General features: G+C 52.9%; 8 protein-coding genes across 8 annotated transcripts; 4 read left to right on the top strand and 4 right to left on the bottom strand.

The window, feature by feature from the left end:
• Positions 1 to 402: 402 nt before the first annotated feature.
• DSM5745_06188 (uncharacterized protein) lies at positions 403 to 1,791 on the bottom strand (the record flags this gene model as incomplete). Its single annotated transcript, XM_026748204.1, has 6 exons — positions 403 to 806; positions 853 to 920; positions 979 to 1,352; positions 1,408 to 1,475; positions 1,524 to 1,560; positions 1,609 to 1,791. The coding sequence occupies 6 exons, from the start codon at positions 1,789 to 1,791 to the stop codon at positions 403 to 405; spliced, it is 1,134 nt and encodes a 377-aa protein (XP_026604036.1).
• A 3,145-nt stretch (positions 1,792 to 4,936) lies between these two features.
• DSM5745_06189 (FAD-dependent oxidoreductase) lies at positions 4,937 to 6,130 on the top strand (the record flags this gene model as incomplete). The annotated part of the gene is made up of 4 exons (XM_026748205.1): positions 4,937 to 4,974; positions 5,015 to 5,134; positions 5,182 to 5,383; positions 5,435 to 6,130. 4 exons carry the CDS (start codon positions 4,937 to 4,939, stop codon positions 6,128 to 6,130), a joined length of 1,056 nt encoding a protein of 351 aa, XP_026604037.1.
• An 898-nt stretch (positions 6,131 to 7,028) lies between these two features.
• On the top strand, positions 7,029 to 7,404 carry DSM5745_06190 (uncharacterized protein; the record flags this gene model as incomplete). The annotated part of the gene is made up of 2 exons (XM_026748206.1): positions 7,029 to 7,273; positions 7,380 to 7,404. The coding sequence occupies 2 exons, from the start codon at positions 7,029 to 7,031 to the stop codon at positions 7,402 to 7,404; spliced, it is 270 nt and encodes an 89-aa protein (XP_026604038.1).
• Positions 7,405 to 7,551: 147 nt separating this feature from the next.
• On the bottom strand, positions 7,552 to 7,848 carry DSM5745_06191 (uncharacterized protein; the record flags this gene model as incomplete). The annotated part of the gene is made up of 2 exons (XM_026748207.1): positions 7,552 to 7,582; positions 7,637 to 7,848. 2 exons carry the CDS (start codon positions 7,846 to 7,848, stop codon positions 7,552 to 7,554), a joined length of 243 nt encoding a protein of 80 aa, XP_026604039.1.
• A 1,576-nt stretch (positions 7,849 to 9,424) lies between these two features.
• Positions 9,425 to 11,180, top strand: DSM5745_06192 (uncharacterized protein; the record flags this gene model as incomplete). Its single annotated transcript, XM_026748208.1, has 3 exons — positions 9,425 to 9,964; positions 10,012 to 10,165; positions 10,210 to 11,180. 3 exons carry the CDS (start codon positions 9,425 to 9,427, stop codon positions 11,178 to 11,180), a joined length of 1,665 nt encoding a protein of 554 aa, XP_026604040.1.
• Positions 11,181 to 11,353: 173 nt separating this feature from the next.
• On the bottom strand, positions 11,354 to 13,094 carry DSM5745_06193 (uncharacterized protein; the record flags this gene model as incomplete). The annotated part of the gene is made up of 3 exons (XM_026748209.1): positions 11,354 to 11,447; positions 11,495 to 12,666; positions 12,723 to 13,094. 3 exons carry the CDS (start codon positions 13,092 to 13,094, stop codon positions 11,354 to 11,356), a joined length of 1,638 nt encoding a protein of 545 aa, XP_026604041.1.
• Positions 13,095 to 13,369: 275 nt separating this feature from the next.
• On the top strand, positions 13,370 to 15,072 carry DSM5745_06194 (putative choline transporter Hnm1; the record flags this gene model as incomplete). Its single annotated transcript, XM_026748210.1, has 5 exons — positions 13,370 to 13,448; positions 13,492 to 13,800; positions 13,848 to 13,892; positions 13,939 to 14,294; positions 14,341 to 15,072. 5 exons carry the CDS (start codon positions 13,370 to 13,372, stop codon positions 15,070 to 15,072), a joined length of 1,521 nt encoding a protein of 506 aa, XP_026604042.1.
• Positions 15,073 to 15,419: 347 nt separating this feature from the next.
• DSM5745_06195 (Delta(14)-sterol reductase) lies at positions 15,420 to 17,998 on the bottom strand (the record flags this gene model as incomplete). The annotated part of the gene is made up of 5 exons (XM_026748211.1): positions 15,420 to 15,805; positions 15,855 to 15,963; positions 16,480 to 17,564; positions 17,617 to 17,924; positions 17,973 to 17,998. 5 exons carry the CDS (start codon positions 17,996 to 17,998, stop codon positions 15,420 to 15,422), a joined length of 1,914 nt encoding a protein of 637 aa, XP_026604043.1.
• Between the last annotated feature and the right edge of the window lie 994 nt (positions 17,999 to 18,992).

The raw sequence follows: 18,992 nt of genomic DNA on the forward strand, positions 1-18,992 counted from the left end.
CCTGCATGGGCTTGAATTTACTCACCGGGTAGCTATATCCAGGCTACGATGTATGAGCTCAGTGCTTAACGCAACGTCCAATCATATTCACGCCAAATGGGCGTTCCTCGTATCCAACCGCGGCCCTTTGCCAACATTGGCGTGCAACCTCCTGCCCTGTTTGGTGCCGAGATTGGTGCAGGGGGTTGCATGTTCGGGAGGTCCTTGGTAGAGGGAGCTTGGAAGCGGATATCGCTGCATTGTGTTTGGAGAAGATCGATCTGGCCTGGTGAGCCCTCCTGGTCTTAAGTACTCTACGTCCCCTGCCAAATTTTAACACTTTACAGCTGTAGGTAGGTTCGTGTGACGACATTGAAGCAACGGTATCATATTTATAATGCATCTCAAACTAACATACGGAATCTATACAGTATGATGCACCACTCCAGCCGGAGGCCGCAATGGTTCTCTAAAAGTCCTGGCGGAAGCGCCCGCCTCTTTCGGCATATCCCGCATCAGTATCCCGCCTGCATCTATAGGATCGGAGTACGAAAAGGGATCCGAGTATGAAGTAGGCCGGGTCAGCGAGTCCTCCGTCGAGATCTCCCAATGCCGGTTCTGCTTCCGCCTCAACATCCGCTGGAATTGGTACCAGTTGCGGACCTGTGGACTTGTGGTGGGATGAAGCCGGCCGGTATCTCGAGGCCGTAACCCTAGTACCCGTCGGATTCCCGTTGTGATATGCTTGTAGACGATGGGTAGGTTGGCGCATAGGATCCCGCCTGTGCATTCCCAGATCCCAAGGAGGCCGAATGTGCTGCCATCCACTGGAGTTCATTAGCTTGCGGACCGTCGAGGTAGGGGAGTACGTACGCGTCGAGACTTTGAGCCCGCTATAGCTGGTGCTGAAAGGGATCCGGGCGGCGCCGATAGCGCAGGTGCTGCAGGTGAGTGGCCTTAGCTTTGTATTTCCAGCACACCGTCCGAGGGGGTACGCACGCTAATCCAACCGAGAATAGACAGCAAAGCAAGATCTTCTGGTGTCGCGTTATTCGCATCTTCGCGATCAAGGGTAGCGGCAGTATCAGAATTCCCAGGTCAATGGCGACATTGAACGAGCCCAAAACATAAATCGGGGCGAGCATATTCCGGCAGTAGCCGGCCTGGTCGAAATGCCAGAACTTTCGGATTGGATTGCATAGCAGAAACCAGGTCACTTCAAACCCGATCAGCCATCCGATGCTCAGCGTCGCCGCGATCCAGATGCACACGTTGAGGGTCTCGGAGGGGAATGCGCGGTGGTATAGGGCCAACACAGAGAGTTTCGTCAGCGTACTGGTCCAGGTGATGAGATGGAGGACGGCGTATAGGCCCTGGGTGGATGTTCTTAGCGGGGAGCATGGGAAGAATTGTGGTGGGCTGCAATACATGCATGAGGGTCTTGATCTTCTCTTTCCCTAGGTCCGACAACGTCACGCCAACCACGAAGCTGCACACTGGCCAAGTAAGTACTGGGTAGGGGATTAACCCTGAGGTAAACGCACGGTACATCGACGTAGCACATATTGAGATGATAAGAAGCTGGAGTACATTAGCGGGGCTTCGTGATGGGCGCGACAGCGCTCGTACCGTGGCCAATACAATCAGGCCATCATCCAGCGCCAGTCGATTCCGGTTATGGCGCAGCTCGGCCCATAACCGCAATGCTGTTGAAGGGATGACCAGGCAAAGAGGAAGCGCATTGCCAAAATAATAACCACCAGCTCCTTGCGGATTGGGGTACTGATTGCTTGAGCCGTCGGTGGTGGACATCATTAGGCAACAAAGCATGGGTGAAAGCCCCTTGTCGAACCGCTGGCATGCAAGAAAGTGAAGGCAGCGCTGAGAGCCCGTGTACAAGTATTCTCGACGCCTCGGGCAGGATCTAGCGGCAACCTTGAGTTCTTTGTTCTCTGGCGTGGGATCATCCCGAGGTCCTTCAGCTCCAGCCTTGGAGAGCGTTAAGCCCCAGCCGCATTCGAGCTTGACAAAGAGCACTCTCTGACACGCGATTCGGATACAAAGGACGCCCGGGTTACACGCTGCAAGCTGCTGGCCCAATTGGGCTCAGAGGAAGCATTCTTCCTCGGTCTACCTAGGTAGAAGGCACTGAACAAAGACGGGCGGCATGATGCGACTCCGAGGACCGCTCCCCAGCCAGGAGATCATTAAGCCCTGTTCACCGAAAGGTATGACTCTAGGCCGGGCCACGGACTTTGCTGAGGCCGGGCCAGCCTCCGGGTCCATCGAAATCTTAAGATGCTGCACCACTGGATCCTTCGCGCCATCCTCAGACGCCGAGCGCCCCTTTGTCAGAGAGCCCTCGTCTCTCGCCAATCGTTTGCAAGAGATTCTCGCTGTTGCCAAAGGTAAATACGGTCTGCATCCCAAGAAACATATGTTGCAAAATGACAATGATACATCCAGACTCCTGGGTTCGTCATGCGGATCGGCCAAGCTGGCCAGCCAGAAGGATCCAGCTGGTTGGGTTCCTTGCGGTATCGGACTATCGGTAGAGCAGGGGGTTATCTGCTGAATTGGATGAGTTCTTCCTTCGCGGTCGCACTATACAGTCCGTCGCCGCCGCCACTGTCGTAGGGGTGCGCCTCCACCACGCCAATTCCAGACAATCTCAAGCACTTAACTGAGTTTCACTGGAAATTTCCGTGTGCGTTATACCACCGCTTGGCCTTGGTTAAGTGCTCCATGGTAATTGACGTTGGGAAAGACTGCACCTAGTGTAAGCGCTCAGCACCCAGATCGTACGGTCGCTCACGTTGGGTGGACGTCCATGATAACTTAAGGTCACCTCTGAGTCTCTGGCAGCCAGGGAAGCACTGTCTGGATAAGGGGGTTTAATCCAACCAACTTTGGGCGGCGCCGCCACATGAAGCGGAGGAGGCGACGGCATTCGTTAGATCCGACGATCAGGCGACTGGTAGGAGTCGACTATTAGAGGCTCTTGGAATCCGACATGGGAGTGGGAGAAGTAAGATTCCGCTGAGCCAGGCTCTGGGTTGACTTTGTTGTCGAGGGAGTGGCCAGGAGAATAAGCCATTAGCTTGCGGTTGGGGCTGCATCAGAGAAGGGAGCAGTAAATACAGTAAGTCCGGACCAGTGCTAAGAGAATCTTGGGGGTTCAGATTTGATAGCAAGGAACCTGCGACCGACCATTGCAGTGTTTCCGTCCCCCGTCATCGACTGGGATACAGCTCACCTGCACCTTCCCTTCGCGCAGTCAGTTCTGGCCCTGGCGACGAGCTGTTAATCAGGACTGGACTATCGTTTGCACATGGTTCGCTACATCCCTCTGCACTTTCTCGCGGACTGTGATCTGGTTGAAAGTTGTGATCGTGTCGAACTCTTGACGCTCGGGTGGCCGCGGCGAGCCCTAAACCCACGGCCAAGGTACTGGAGATTCCAAGCATTCTGCCAACTTGGTTCCTATTTTCGGACAAGCTGATATCTTCGTATTGTTCTTTCAAAATGGGATTCGAGGAAACAAATAGTCGTCGCTTGTGGTATGTTTGTTGCAATCGGTCCAGTTAAGAGAGGCTCGGAGGTTCAGCCCTCACTGTCCAGCCATGCTAGACATAAACCTCAGTATGAAGTACGGCTTCTCTATTTGTGCTGAGAATGGTACACTTGCAATCTCCCATTGAAATTTGGTAAGTGATCTGGCCGAGCTCTGCGAGAATTTCCGACTCTTGCTCAGTCCCTCCTCTGGGTGGTTGTAGTGGACCCCAGCATATCCCTTCATTAACACTGACGTAGGCCAGACGGTTCACATCTCGATCTCTGAAAGAAGCTTTGAGAAGGCCAAACCAAGTGCCTTCGAGAGCGAGGGAGATTGGGTCGGTATGCATTCGCAAATCAACCCGACTACACAGACATGGTATGGTGCAGAGAAGGTGCAATCTGGGCTCACGTCGTGCAAGGTAACTTTTGCCTGAAACGCATCATCTAATTGATGCTAACGACATATACGTACCTGTTTCTTCTCTGACAACTATGCATTGTCCGCTGGAGTCAAATCTGGAACAACGTAATCTCGCAAGCAGGAGACATGGCTCTACATGGGACGCCGAATGATCTGCTGCATAACCTCGATCCAATTGTCCTTGTCAGTTTTATCCCACTGATAGATCGTAAGCAGCATTATCTTACTTTCATTCCCTTACTGACACTGACACCTAGTCGTTGTCTATCCCTACTCCGCCGGTACAAAATTGACTTTTGCCCCGAGCTCAGCGTCACAGGCGGCTTCTTCCTTGCAGTTCTGTCGATGGTCCATGCCTCTGTTGTTCAATATTACATCTACAAGTCGGATCCAAACAGCATCCACGTGTGGATTCAGACTCCAATCTACGTTCTGGTTGGGTTCTCCGAAGCATTCGTTGTCATTACAGGACTCGAGCTGGCTTATACTAAGCCCCCGGAGGGTGAAGGTTCTGTCGCTAAGGTCTGGATATGTCTAATTTGTGTAACGAGTATATTACAATAGTGCCTATCTAACTTCAACCATATACGGTACCCCGTCAACGGTGAAATTATATATTTTGGCCACTGAAGCCAGAGAACCAAACAATGGTCAAATGAAGAGGTCGTTCTCACGGATTGGTCAGCTCAGTCGTCCAGAAATACAACTTTGTTCATAGAAGACTGCCCAGGCTTGATTGAGAGGTTTCTCTCCAGTCCAAGTGTCTTTGACGATGAGGAATTACTTGAAGATAACTGATAAGACCTTCAGTGCAGATAAGATAAGATAAGAATGCTCGTATCTCCGCTCCACCAGTTTGAATGCGGCCAATCGGAAGCCAACTCCGAACTCCAAGCGAGAATCTGATGAGTCAATGACTCCTGGCAATCAAGGCATCCGATAGTTTCTACATCCAACTGTCTACCAAATATCTTCAGAATGGCCCGTGATAGCATTGTGATTCTAGGGCAAGTCCTGTCGCTGTCCCAATGGCTGCGTACTGACCACTTACTGCAGGGCCGGTATTATCGGGCTCAATGTTGCCCTCGAGCTGGCCAAACGTGGCTATGGACAGCATATCACAGTCATTGGGAGAGAACTGCCAGGAGACTCGAATGTGGACTATACATCACCATGGTCAGACGCCATCTTCTTTACTAAGGTCTATGACTGACAAGTGACAGGGCCGGCGCAAACTTCTCTGGAATCTCTGGCACTGACCCCAATGCTCTGCGCTGGGATAGAGCTGGATATCTGGCTCTCATGGGTTTAATCGAGCGAGGTGCTGAGGAAGCCAAGTTCCTGGCCAAAACAGAGTCGACCGAGTATTGGGATGAGCAGCCGTCGGCTGAGAAGATTAAGAGCGTGACTGAGTATCTACGAGACGTGAGGTTGCTGCAACTATGATGCTCAAAGGCAAGAACTGACACGCAGCAGGTGAAAGTCACTCCCGAGGCAGACCTTCCCGGTGGCGTCTCATTTGGCTTGAGCTTCACGACCATCACTCTCAATGCACCAGCCCATTGCCTGCACCTGAAGTCGCTTCTCTCACGTCCCGAATACGGATCCATCAAGTTTGAGAGGAGGGCAGTAAATGCATTGGAAGACGCATTTCTGTCTCCGAAAACCAAGATCGTGTTCAATTGCATCGGGAACGCGGCAAAGACAATGCCTGGGGTCCAGGATGCCAAGTGCTATCCAACAAGAGGGCAGATTGTTCTTGCGAAGGCGCCTGCTGTCAAACAGAACGTGATGCGGCATGGAAAGGATTACGAGACGTATATTATTCCCCGTCCGTTGTCAGATTCGACGGTCATTCTCGGTGGCTATCTGCAAAAAGGGGATTCTGACGGCCGCGTCAGAGAAGAAGAGAGTCGGTCAATTCTACGCAGAACGGGAGAGCTGCTGCCTGTGCTCAAGCAGAACGATACGAGGATTCTCAAGGTGGCAGTTGGGTTCCGGCCTTCACGAGAGACCGGCGCTCGCGTGGAGAGGGAGGAGATTCAAGGGCGAACTGTGGTGCATAACTATGGGGCTGGGGGAACCGGATACCAGGCAGGGATGGGAATGGCACAGGATGCAGTGGACTTGGCACAAGAAGTTCTTGGACAACTGCCAGTAAGCAAGTTGTGATACTCATAGATTGTCCATAGACATATAGACGCTGGTCACGTGCCCCGGCCTGTACCTACCCATCGGCTGAAGCAATTCCGAACGTGGACTCTACAAACCTGCAACTTCGCAACGGATGGAGCGACGACGGTACATGAGCAACGCCAGCGCGCTTGAGATGGCTGGCGTACGCGTAAATCGGCCTGTCAGATCGATTCGATCGGTCCATATCGACTTTGCCGAGCTCATGGCCAAGCGTGCGGATTTACGTCGCGACAGCGGAGAAGACGCCATTGACCATGGTACTACGACTCCCTCCACTATGCAGATCTGCCAGTCCAGTCCAATCTGATTTACGGCCACGGCCCACAAGGAAAACTCGATTTTGGCCCGGTCGGGGATAGCATGCTTGACTGTGCGAGCCTTGCCAGTCGTCCTTTCCAGAAGTTTCTGCATACAATCGTGCTCATCCTCCTCAAGATGGTCAGAGCGACCCGGAATACATAGCTAGTCGAAAGCTACTCGACCAAGCTGCTGTCAAGACGCCCGGATATTGTTCGGTTTGCGCTTTACGGTTTGACGCGGTATTCTGGAGGGGTTGGGACAAAGTCCTTGGCTTTGGATACCTAATCTGTCGAAGAACATTCGATGGAAATAGGTTGAGCCGCTGAAATCATCGCATCAAGAGTACTATCAGCTAGCCATTCTTCCGACCGGTAATCGACTCAGTACTGCGTGCGAAGCTCCGGATCTACGCCCCTCAAGACAGTCACAATCTCCGCCCATACCCTCTCCCTCACGGCAACCTGGTCCGGATCGCTCACAACGCCGCCAGGTCTATCACCCTTATGAGCCTATGTCATACTCTGGAGGAAGGTTTCACTCACTCTGCAATGGCCAAATCCTCAAACCAAACCCCATGGCTCTCGACCCCCTGAGTGGCCGCATGCAGGAGCGTCTTGGCCGCCTCGTCGACAGTCCTTGCTCCACTGTTCTTGACAAGCCCCCTGGCCCAGGGCTCAGAGTACCCTGGAGTAACAGAGTTCACGGCGACAAGAGGATCGCCGTTTTCCTAGCGAGGCACAATCCGAGCGATCTCCGTGGCGATAAAGATCTACAGGAGCTTCGTGACAGTGTATCGCTCCGTGGCGCCACCGCGGCTCTGTGATGTCCTCGACTACTCCTGGTTGTTGAGGGCCAACAGGATGTTATCAAACCCGAGTTCACGTAACAACGCTGATCTATGAATGTCCCTCGCCACGATGGTCAGAAACGGCTTCGACAAGTACAAGTAAGGGTAGGAGCTCCAGGCTCAGCAAGGCTGCGGAGAGGACGTTGGCCTAAAGTGCTCGTTCCCATCGATCGATCGCGGTGACCCAGTCCGAAGACGCGACGTCAGAGTTGATGATTGAGAAATCTATGCGGCCTCCGTCATTCACGTATTACCTCACCCTCGATGCAAAGGCCTGAACGCTGGCGAAGGTCTCCAAGTCAACGTGGTTTACATAGACGAAAGCGTCGACGCACCCTTGTGAAATCTCAGCTTCGGTCTTTTCGCCCTGCGTCGCGGAGCGGACTCCTAGGATGACTGTTGCTGCGAGGTTCAGAGCATGCCGGGCAGCTTCACGCCCCAGGCCAGTGTCTGCATCGGTGATGAGCAAGACTTTGCCTCCGACACACTTGGAGGGAGGGAGGGAGGGGAGTTTCGGCGGGGAGAGCCGGCTGGACAATATACCCATGTTGAACGAAGATGGCAGGACGATGGCTTTTGCCGCGTCGGCCGGCAAGAGGGGTTTATATGCGACGGCATTCTAATGGGCTGATTGCAGGGTAGGGGTAAGCTGACTTGTTCTCCGTGCATCCCGGGGCGATCGGACAAGGATAAATCCTGCAGCACGATTGAGGAAAAGGGCGTTCTGCAAACACTACGGAGTAATTGGCATTCTGAACCCTCCGGCTGACCTTGCTGTACCTAGGACTTGAAGCCGATTTCCATGCTTGCTTTTCGCAGTCACCCGAACCCAGCCAAAATACAACCCAGAATCGGATGCCGCGCATGCATGATGTTGCTCAGAAAAAAAGAACGTGAATTCTGAAGATGGACCAATCCCTTGCAAAGATGTTTCCTATTCCTCAGGATGGCCTTATATCATCCTGCGGTCTTTCCGTGTCAGCGACAGACGAAGAACTGAGCGCCGCTTCCATACAGCATGGCATGGCTTGGGATAGGGTTAGCTTCGAAGAGAAGCATCGCGAGCACCAGCCAATTCCCCTTTCCCGACCTTTCCTAGGCAGGTCCCGTCCGACTCTAAGGACCCAGCTGTTGAAAGATCCCCTCGAATAGTTGGAACTCCCGGGGCGCCAAATATATATAGTTCTCAGGGTGGATGCGACCTTTGCAAGGCATCCGCCAACTCAGTCCACTACTACGATATCTTTCCACTCATAGACTGTTTGGGTGCCTCTGCCATTGAGTGACGGTCATGTACGGAGTACAGTTGAAGACCGTGCTTCGACCCTCCCATGGAATTCCGAGGTGCAGTGCCGGATTCGATCCACGTAGTGTGGAGGCCGTGGGCCCATCCCCAAGCACGGGACCGTGACATCATACCAGAATGACTCGTGCACCGACAACCGTAACTCGACTCCGAAAAAGCAGCCATTGCCATTTGCTGTTATCGTGCAGCGGAGCAGCGGAAGATCCACGGGCCTGCGGACGGCGACGGCGAATGGTACGGAGTCCCGACCGAGAGTGAGAGTGATATCATCGCAGACCCTGAGAGCAGACTTCCGATTCCGAGAACGAACCGCCTCGACCGTGCCCAGCATTGGCTAAACTGCGGACAGCTGGGCATTCAGAGCAGGTCAGCCGAGCGATGCCAAGTGGTGCTAAGCTTGTGCCGTGCACAGAGCCCAGCATTGTCGCCCCAAGCCGAGTCTGTAGTACTCGGGATGCCGTGTTCATCGGATTTCGAGATCGCAGTTCGCGACGCAGGACAGAACCCCTTTAATATAATGTTCACGGGGTAGAACCTGGGGACTCGGGGGAGGCTGGAATGCATTGCTGCGACCGTGTCATGACGTAGGGCCTGTCCCATCCCCCGAGTGGGTATCTGCTAGTTCGATGGGTCTGCAGAATCCGGTTGTCTGCTCAAGAACCATTGCTTGTTGCCGCTAAGATCTGCTCTACGGTTGTCTCGACTGACGCAATTGGGCCTGTGCTCGAAAAATTCGAACTGTCAATTTTTTGAACGGGGGTATATGAATACGCCCGCTCATCACCTCATTCTGATCTAATCCTCCTTCAACACCAAAATGTCGGAACGCGAGCTGGAAAAGGCACTCGAGAATCATCACAAGCCATCTTCAGAGAAGGAGGGGAACCCCGACAATGGTGGCACCGCCGACGCCCCCATCATCCCAGACACGCGGGTTGAGCAGGCGGAGAGGCAACATGCCGCCGTCGAGAAGGAGAGTGTTCGCTCCGACGGAAAGCGCGAGCTGAAGGAATATGAATGTTACGAGCAGCTGGGATACTGTTGGCCGACGTGGAAGAAATGGACGTATCTTGTTGCGGTCGCCTTTGTGCAGGTGTCCATGAACTTCAACACCTCTGTCTTCCCCAATGCTGTCGCGCCTCTCTCGGAAGCCTTCCATATCAGCGAGCAGCATGCGCGAACGGCCCAGATGGCATATCTGGTTACGTATTCGGTTGGATGTGAGCTGTGGGCGCCGTGGAGTGAGGAGTTTGGCCGGTGGCCCATCCTGCAGCTCTCCATGTTCCTCATCAACATCTGGCAGATCCCCTGTGCGTTGGCGCCTAACTGGGGGACTATCGTTGTCTGCCGCGCTCTTGTAAGTCGACTTCACCCCGGCATACATATATGTCTCTAACAGAACAGGGTGGTCTGTCGACGGCCGGTGGCAGTGTGACGCTCGGTCTGATTGCCGATCTGTACGAGAAGGAGACGCAGCAGTTCCCCCTCGCCTTCATCGTCCTGTCGTCGTGCATTGGAACCAGTATCGGCGGTGTCATTGGCGGTCCCATCCAGCGCTGTAAGCTCCCCTCCCGTGCCTTACTACCATGTCTAACCTGATAGTCCTCCACTGGAAATGGTTCTTCTGGATCCAGCTCATCTTCGGCGGCGTCACTCAGGCCATCATCTTCTTCATGCCCGAGAGTCGATCGACCATTATCATGGACCACGTCGCTAAGAAGATGCGCAAGACCGGCGAGGACCCCAACGTCTACGGGCCCAACGAGCTCAAGAAGCCCCGTGTCTCGGCCAAGGAGGCCTTCCATATCTGGATCCGGCCTTTCCACATGCTGCTTACCGAGCCGATCGTCTTCTGTCTGTCGCTGCTGTCCGGTTTCTCCGATGCGCTTATCTTCACTTTCCTCGAGAGCTTTGCCATCGTCTACGAGCAGGGCTGGGGGTTCGGCATCCTGGGCCAGGCGTGGGCCGTCATTCCCATCAACGCGGCATACTTCATCGCCTACGTCAGCTATCTCCCGTGGTTCCTGCGCGACAAACACCACCGCAAGAAGATGGGCGGGGACGACATGGCGCCCGAGCGTCGTCTGAAGTGGCTGCTCTGGCTGGCTCCCCTCGAACCGATCGGGCTGTTTGGCTTCGCATGGACCTCGTTCGGCAAAGAGCGCGGCATCCCCTGGATTGCGTCGATGATCTTCTCGACCTGTGTCGGTATCGCCAACTACGCCATCTACTTGTCGTCGGTTGATTACATGGTCGCTGCGTACGGTGTCTACTCGGCCTCAGCCACCGGTGGCAACGCTTTCGCTCGAGACCTGCTCGCCGGTATCTCGGCCATGTATGCCACGCCCATGTACACCAACATCGGCGACAAGTGGCACGTCGAGTATGCGTCGACTGTCCTGGCCTGTCTGTCGTGTCTAGTGGTGCTTCCAATCTACGTTTTCTACTGGAAGGGCCCGCAGATCCGCGCTCACAGCAAGTTCGCCCAAGCCCTCGAGGCCGAGAACAAGACCAACCAGGGTCGTCGTGTTAGCAGGATGAGCAGCACGAGCGGGGGATGGGGGTCTGTCTAGCCTTAGACAGGCAGCGGCAGTAAACGATGCATTGATAAGATCCTCGAGTATCTTGCATATCATGTCTTGATGAACATATTTGTACATATAGCGACGCGATGAATATAGTGATGACCTTGCATTTCTGCATTTCCTCTGAGAATCTAGGAACCTACGACATTCGAGGTGGAATCTCATGGTTGTGTAAACTCGAACTCGAACTCGATCCGAGGAACATCGGAGCTGTTCTCAGGCATCGAGAAGGTGACATTCCAGAATTCAAAGCCACTACACCCTATTAGCAAACAATCTCGCATCAAGAAAGCGTCACTTACTGGATCACATCGCAAGCCCCCCCAAGCAACCCGCAGAACGAGATCTCAGGAACCGGATCGACCGTACCCCCAACCTTGATATCCAGACCATCGACATCATCCAGAGTGCCAATATCCCGCTTCCTACCCAGAGGATTTGCCGCGAGAACAAAAGTGAATGTACTCGACGCATCACCAAGCGGGTACGTGAGATTCAGCCCATACGGCGCAACCTCAGCCTTCAGCGCCGTCTCAACCGGATACAGATTCAAGTACCCAATGGACTCGTCAGATCGAAGCCACTGCACAACAGCCGGACTGAACGAACTCGAGTCCTCGGAGAAGCCACCCACAACGCTCTGGTTGAACGACTGCGTGCCGATGGTGAGATTTGCCGAAACCCAGGTCGTGATATTGCGCGGCTCGTAGTCCGCTGGAGGGGCGTAGGCGTGACCACTGTAGGTATGCTCGCCAGAGAACGAGGTGAGTCTGGACAGTACCTCTCCTGAAACAAGCGTCTTGTGGAATGCAGACAAGACGGCGATCACCGGCGCGATCTCGAAGTCGTCGGCGTGCGCCATGGTCCAGATGGGCGAGGTGTGGTTCCACGCTGTCTCCTTGCTGCTCAACGCCCAGATCCACAGCGACATGATGCCCACGTAGTTGTTCATGTCGTACCCGTACGAGCGGTCCCAGGGGCCGGCGAGGTTCCGCATGAGTGGATTCCAGAGTTGGGACTCGTAGGCCCAGATCTGCTGGATGATGCGCTCTGCGTTGCGGCCGATTGTTGAGTTCGTTGAGCCCAGGTACTTCGCTGCTATGGTGAGGGCGTAGAGAGAGACGCCGGCGTAGGTTGGACCGTTGTATTCGGACAGCGTGTGGTCGCGGTCGAACAGCGAGAGGAAGGAGGCGGCGTCGCTGTCTCCTGCTTCGGTCATGTTGGTGTCGGCGAGCTTGAGTCCAGCCCATGAGCTGGCTACGGTGCGCATCAGCCAGGCGTTTGAGTAGGCTGGGTATAGGTTGTCGCCGTCCACTCCGCCGACGCGGTAGCTGTCGCCGACTGTGCTGTTGTAGACACTCTCGAGGATCAGGTCTTGGATGTCGGTTGGCAGGAGAGCGTGAAATTCCTCGTAGATGAGGATCAATGCGGTGCCAATGAAGCCTCGCCAGTTGGGATCCCACGAGTTGTAGATCTGCCTTGTTAGCCCTAAGTAACCCGACTAGATGATGCAGGAGTTCTGTAACTCACCACCGGCGGATATGCCTGTGTCCCCACGGTCGGCTGCTCCGGGTACTTGGTGTAGTCGCCATACCATTGCACGGTGGTGTTCTTCTCCTGGTCGCGAATGACATTCTTGAGGATGTTGATGGCTTCGTCGGCGTCGTTGCCCTGGTTCCGCTGCAGCAGTCCGACCGAGTACCAGACCGACGATCGGGTTTCGTGAGGGCCGGCAGCCAGTGGGAAGTAGAAGTAGCGGAGGTACGAGGCTGCTGGATCGTAGATGGCGTCTTGTATAGTCATGGACTCGTTTAAGAGACCCCATGCATCGTTGCTGATCTCGACCGAGTGCACTGCAGCTGCACCCACGAGGGCGAGCAACCAGCTTGTTCTTCCCAGCATTTGGACTGTGAATAGAATTGACCGCTGGTTACAACCCTTGAAGCTATTTATTGGTCTACCCCGCCGGGCTCGGTTGCAGTTGGAGTAGATGCAATCAATGCTGGGGCCATGCTAGGGCCGAAACGGTCAAGAGTGACTCCAACGCCGGTGGGCGCACTCGTTATCTTCAATTCGTAGCACAAAAGATAAGACGATAGAAGCAAGGGACGGGGTTCAATAAATATCGGCCGGTCAGCCTCGTCTGTCACACAAACCCCAACCCTCCGACATCCACGATGAAGCCCAAGGAGATCAGCGTCTCCCTCGCCAACGAGGCCGACATGGATGCCGACGAGTTGCGTCTGGCTCAGATGGGTATTTTCACGCCTCCAAGATAAACAGGATGCTGACCGTCCAGGCCACACGCAGGAGCTCGAGCGCCACTTCAGCATCGTCTCGCTGATCGGTCTCGCCTCGACCACGACCATCTCCTGGACAGGCCTCGGGCTAAGCATCGTCACCGAGATCAATGCGGGCGGGCCAAGCGCGATTATCTACGGCTTTATCCTGGTCACCATCATGCAATCGTTTCTGGGCGCCTCCTTGGCCGAATTTGTGTCCAGCTACCCGACCGAGGGGGGCATGTACCACTGGATTGCGGCCATTGCGCCCAAGAAACTGAGTGCCTTCTTGAGCTTTATTACCGGGTGGCTGACTGTTGCTGGATGTAAGTGACAAGTCCTACTGTCTGGTTAAGCAGGACTGACTGTCCAGGGATCTTCACCACCGCATCGACCAACCTCATCTTCGCGCAGATCGGTACGGCTTCACCGTTGATAATTGGTCCTTCGCTAATGTGACTCAGTCCAGGCATTGTACTCGCTGTATCACCCCGACGACGCAATCAAAACATGGCAGACCTTCATCATCTACCAGATCCTCAACATCCTCACAGCCGCCGTCGTCCTGTTCGGCAACAAGATCATCCCCTCGCTGAACAAGTTCTCGCTCTTCTACCTGCAGATCGGCTGGTTCGTTGTCCTTGTTACGGTCGTCGCATGTGCCCCGACGCACCAGAGCAGGGAGTTTGTCTTCCGGACGTGGGTCAACAACACTGGCTGGGACAACAATGTCATTTGTTTCATCACTGGACTTGTCAACCCGCTGTATAGTCTGGGAGGGCTGGATGGGATCACGCATATCACGGAGGAGATGCCTAATGTGAGCACCGTGACTCGTTGATATAGATTGTCGACTGACCGTGTAGCCCTCGCGCAATGCCCCCTTGGCCATTGGAATCACGCTCACCATCGCCTTCACCACCGGCCTCAGCTACCTGATCGCCCTCATGTTCAGTGTCCAGGACTTTGCTGCCCTGTCAGACACAAACACCGGCCTGCCCTTGACCGAACTCTTCCGCCAGGTGACGCAGTCGGTCGGGGGTGCCTTTGGCCTCACCTTCATCCTGTTCATCGCCCTCGGTCCCTGCGTTATCTCGTCGCAGCTCTCTACCTCCCGGGTCCTCTGGGCCTTTGCCCGCGACAGGGCGATGCCATTCTCCGACACTTGGGCGCGAGTCAACAAGCGGTTCGGGATTCCGTTCAACGCTCAGCTCCTGGTCGCGGCCGTTGTTGCTGCTCTCGGCTGCATCTACCTTGGCAGCAGTACGGCGTTCAATAGTATGCTGGGTGCTGCTGTCACCATCAACAATGTGGCCTACCTGATCCCGATCTCCACGAACATGCTGACCGGCCGGGCTAATATGCATCGTGGGACATTTCATATGGGCAAATGGGGCTGGATTGTCAACAGTGTAACGGTTGGCTGGCTTCTGTTTGCTATCATCTTCTTCAGCTTCCCGTATAACATGCCAGTGACGGTGGAGAATATGAACTACACCTGCGTGGTGGTCGGCGGTATCCCCATTCTCATCTTGGTCTGGTGGTTTATCGGCAACAGGCAGTACAAGGACAAGATTGCACGGGCAAAGGAGGAGTAGAGGACGGACAAATAGTCTTGTGTCAGAATGATCCCGATATACAATGGATGACTTTATCACCATGTCAGTAGTTCTGATCATCGTAGTTGATCTCAATGGCCGGCATGCGATGGCTCAACCTTCCTTATAATATTAACGAACAAGGCCACCGCTACCATCTACCATAACCTTTCAAGGGGGGAAATGCTCTAGACAAGAAACCCTTGTTTCCATCCAAGCAATACCCAACCACCCATAGTGACCATTTCTCTATCATTCGAGCAGGGGAGAGGTAAAAGGCAGTAAAAGTTAAATATGGAAAGAACGTTTCCGGCAGCAATACATGCGTACCTACATACATGGAAGTGCTACATCCCATCAGCAACCATCGCATTCACCAACAACACATTCCGATCGCCATTCGTCTCGCTCCACTCATCATTGTAGTTGAGCCCATACGGCCAAAAGTGCCCGCCACCGCAGTTAATAACCGCATCTGGTCCATCCCACGACCGCAGAAGGGGCAGGGCGCGCGGCCAATCCCCGCTCGCGCAGAGCTCGTCAAAGGCAGAGGTCTGTCCGACACCCAGAGTATGCGAGATCTCGTGCAGCGCCGTGCGCTCATTCATGTAGCTGCGGTCGCTGCCGAATCGGATGTCCCCGTTGTAGTTGGCTTCGGCGGTGGGCACGCCGGGGGAGTAATAGACGTAGAGGGTTTTGGTGGCGGCTCCGAGCCGGGCGTGCCGGGCGACCGCTGCTTACATTGCGGCTTCGATTAGGCTGTAGGCGTCGGCTTCGTCTACGGTTGGGTTTGATGATTTTTCCAGGGACCAGGTGAGGGCCGCTGAGGCGGATGAAATGGTTGCCACCAGGGCAGTGAGTAGCGAGACGCGCATTGTGAGAGGAAGCGATCTGAAAGAAAAGTAAGTGGTATGAACGGCTGATGTTATGGTTCAGGGACCATTTTATGTCTTGCCGGCCGCGAGTAGAGGGCAAGGGTCCCTGACTGCTTGGGTTGTATCCAGTAGATTGACCGATGTCACAGGTTGATCTGCTGAAACGGACACACTCAACTCCACCAGTCCAAGGCAACATCTCCCAAACGCCAAGGGCCGTACGTCTGGGTTTGCCTGCTGTCTGTGCTTGCCAAGTGTTGATCTTTTCCTTGCATGTTTCATGTTGGGCCCGTCCGCGGGATATTCCGTCCGCTCCTCAAGGGGAATGGTCTAGATGGAAGGCGCAAGATGCTGTGAAGCAACTAGATGAGTATACAGACATTGCTTTGCTGTTCTTACAAGATTACCTCCAACGCATCCATGTTACGCTAGGATAGCTCCGATGTGTCTCCACAGGAATCTGCCCATTGTCACCCACGACGCTCCCGAGTGAACGCCCTCAATAAACCCAAGGCAAGATCCTCCATCTCACAGTCCGCCTGTACGTCTTCCAATCCTCGCCATACTTCTTCGCGCACATGGCGTCGTCCCGGCGCTCGCGGTGGATGAGCAAGACCCCGAAGTACAGCACATAGAAGTAGGTGAAGATCATTCCCCATCCAGTTGCAGGTCCCTGGACCACTACTCGCCCGTCGAGCATGGTGCGAGACTGCGAGTCCGAGAGATCGGCGGAGGTCAATGCGGCCCCGGCCGGAAGAATCATGTATCCCGCAATCCCCGTAGGCAGACTAAATGGCAAAGCCTGCATCCAGTCGCCGAAGTAGTTGATGTGCCGCGAGAGTCCCCACCAGCCAGCTGTGAGGAGCCGGGTGCCGCGCTTGGTTCTGATCGAGGATAGACCACGCACTGCTGGGTGCTCTGGCTGGGTCCGAAACAGATGTTTCTGGTTGTTCGCCGCTTTGAAGATGTATATGCCGAGTACGAAGATAGCAGCAACGCCGAGAATTCTTGGCCAGCCAAGGTGCACGGGGAAAGCTGCGAGGTAACGAGCCTGCGTAGAGTAGAGAAAAGGTACCCAGACAATATCGCCGAAGGAAAGCATAAAGCCCATGCCATCCGTAGTGATATCCATCATCGTTAATATGGAGGACTCGTTGTACTGGCTGCTGAGGACGTAGTATGCTTGCACGGCTGTCGTAAAGATAATGCTGTCAGAGATGTACCCGTAGCTGCGGTACTGCTGGGCGATAAATGCCAGGTCAAGCAGGATCCACGCGGTCAAGCCAGGGCAAACTTCGCACCAGGTCTTGATGTCGACTTCCCCAAGCAGGGGCAGAGTAACCCGGGGGTTGAGCTCGCGGCCGATGTAGAAATCATAGATGAAGTTGCCTGTCGTCCCGCCAGCAGCTAGCTCTCGAAGGCCGCGGTTGGGATACTTGGTGTCGACGGTGAAACTGTTGACGTACAGGAAAACAGATAGGGCGTATGAAATAAGGATGTTTGCTGTGAGAAGTTGCACATAGTTGTCGGTGATATAAGTCCAGACGGGAAACTCGGCGCCCTGGAAGTAAGTGCCTGCCGCGCAGATTGCGAGAACCACCACACTTGCCGAGAACGCTGCCACGACCGTCAGCCTGGATTAGTCCCGAGGGTTGCTAGGGGTTGATACCATTGAACCGATACAAAAGGGGACGATGATGATGCACCAACTTGGTTCCATAGACTTCGTTTGCAGGAAGAACCCTCCACAGGAATAGCCCGATGACATAGTAGGCGACAGTAACAAGCATCGCTTCCCTGGTAAAGAATTTTGATAGACTGGCATTCAGTAGACCAGCATCAGCGTTCAGACTTTCCCAGGCAAAGTCGCAGGGGTGTAAAAGAATTGGGACAGGGCAGCCAGACACGTCGTTGCAGGCGAATGCGAACACGTAAAGCAACACGGGCAGGCCAAATGTGATGCCAGCGGCACCCAGGCTGAGAGAGCATTAGCGGTAGCCACAGCCTATCAAGAGGAATTCATACGGGCCACCAAATTCGTATTCGACCATGGTTGTAGAGAGACGAGGGTTAATGTTGTTGCCAACAAACCTGTGGAAAGGGGCAGACGCGCCAAGCAATTGAATGACTAAGCTGGCCTGCTGTCACGTGCTGGATGGGCTGTACAAGATACAAGACGGCATAAGATGGACGCTGGACTTCTTTGAGATCCGGAATCGAGTCAGGTAATACTTCCAACATCCAGGGGTATTTAGGACCAGGCTTAGGGCTTCGGAACGACAGCACTCCGCGCCTGTATCAGATCCATGTACAACGGATGTCCTACTGTCAGCCAAAGGTGGAGATCTCTCATTTTAGTGGAGTTCTTATTTGTCAACACCTCCACATGCCGTGTTAGTATAAAAAAGTAAGGCGCTTAATGCCTTACTATTTTAATAAAAAAATTAGGCTATTAATAAGTTTTTAAAAACTTAAAATATTTATATAAACCTTTAGGTAGCTTTAGCTTTTAATAAATAACTTATTTTTTTTTATTTTTTTATAGTATTTAATTAATAGCTTTATTAATTAATATAATATATAAAAGGCCTTATAATTATAAGCCTAAATATTAATTTAATAATTTAGTTTATTAAATTTTTACCTTTTTTAAATATTTTAAAATTATTTATATTTTTAAATATATACCTTAAAGTTATACCAAGCCTTTTATAATTAATTACCTTTTATAATTAATTACCTTTTTTATTAAATTAAAATAAATATTAATTAATTTTTAACTTTTATACTTAATTTAAAAATTATTATAAGCTTTATTAATAATATTATAAGTATAAAAGTTATTTTTAAGTTTAAAAATAACTAGCTAGCTTAGTATAGCTAAATCTCTTGCTTTACTTAAATAATAAAAGTTTAAAAGTTTTTTAACCTAAATATTTTTAAAAAAAAATAATTTTTTTTTTAAATTACCTTTTAAAAATATAACTAAAAAAATATTTAAAATATATAATAAATACTAGCTTAATACTAAGTATTATTATATTA

Source organism: Aspergillus mulundensis, assembly GCF_003369625.1.
Source record: "Aspergillus mulundensis strain DSM 5745 chromosome Unknown scaffold_5, whole genome shotgun sequence".
In the NCBI taxonomy this organism is placed as follows: Eukaryota; Fungi; Ascomycota; class Eurotiomycetes; order Eurotiales; family Aspergillaceae; genus Aspergillus; species Aspergillus mulundensis.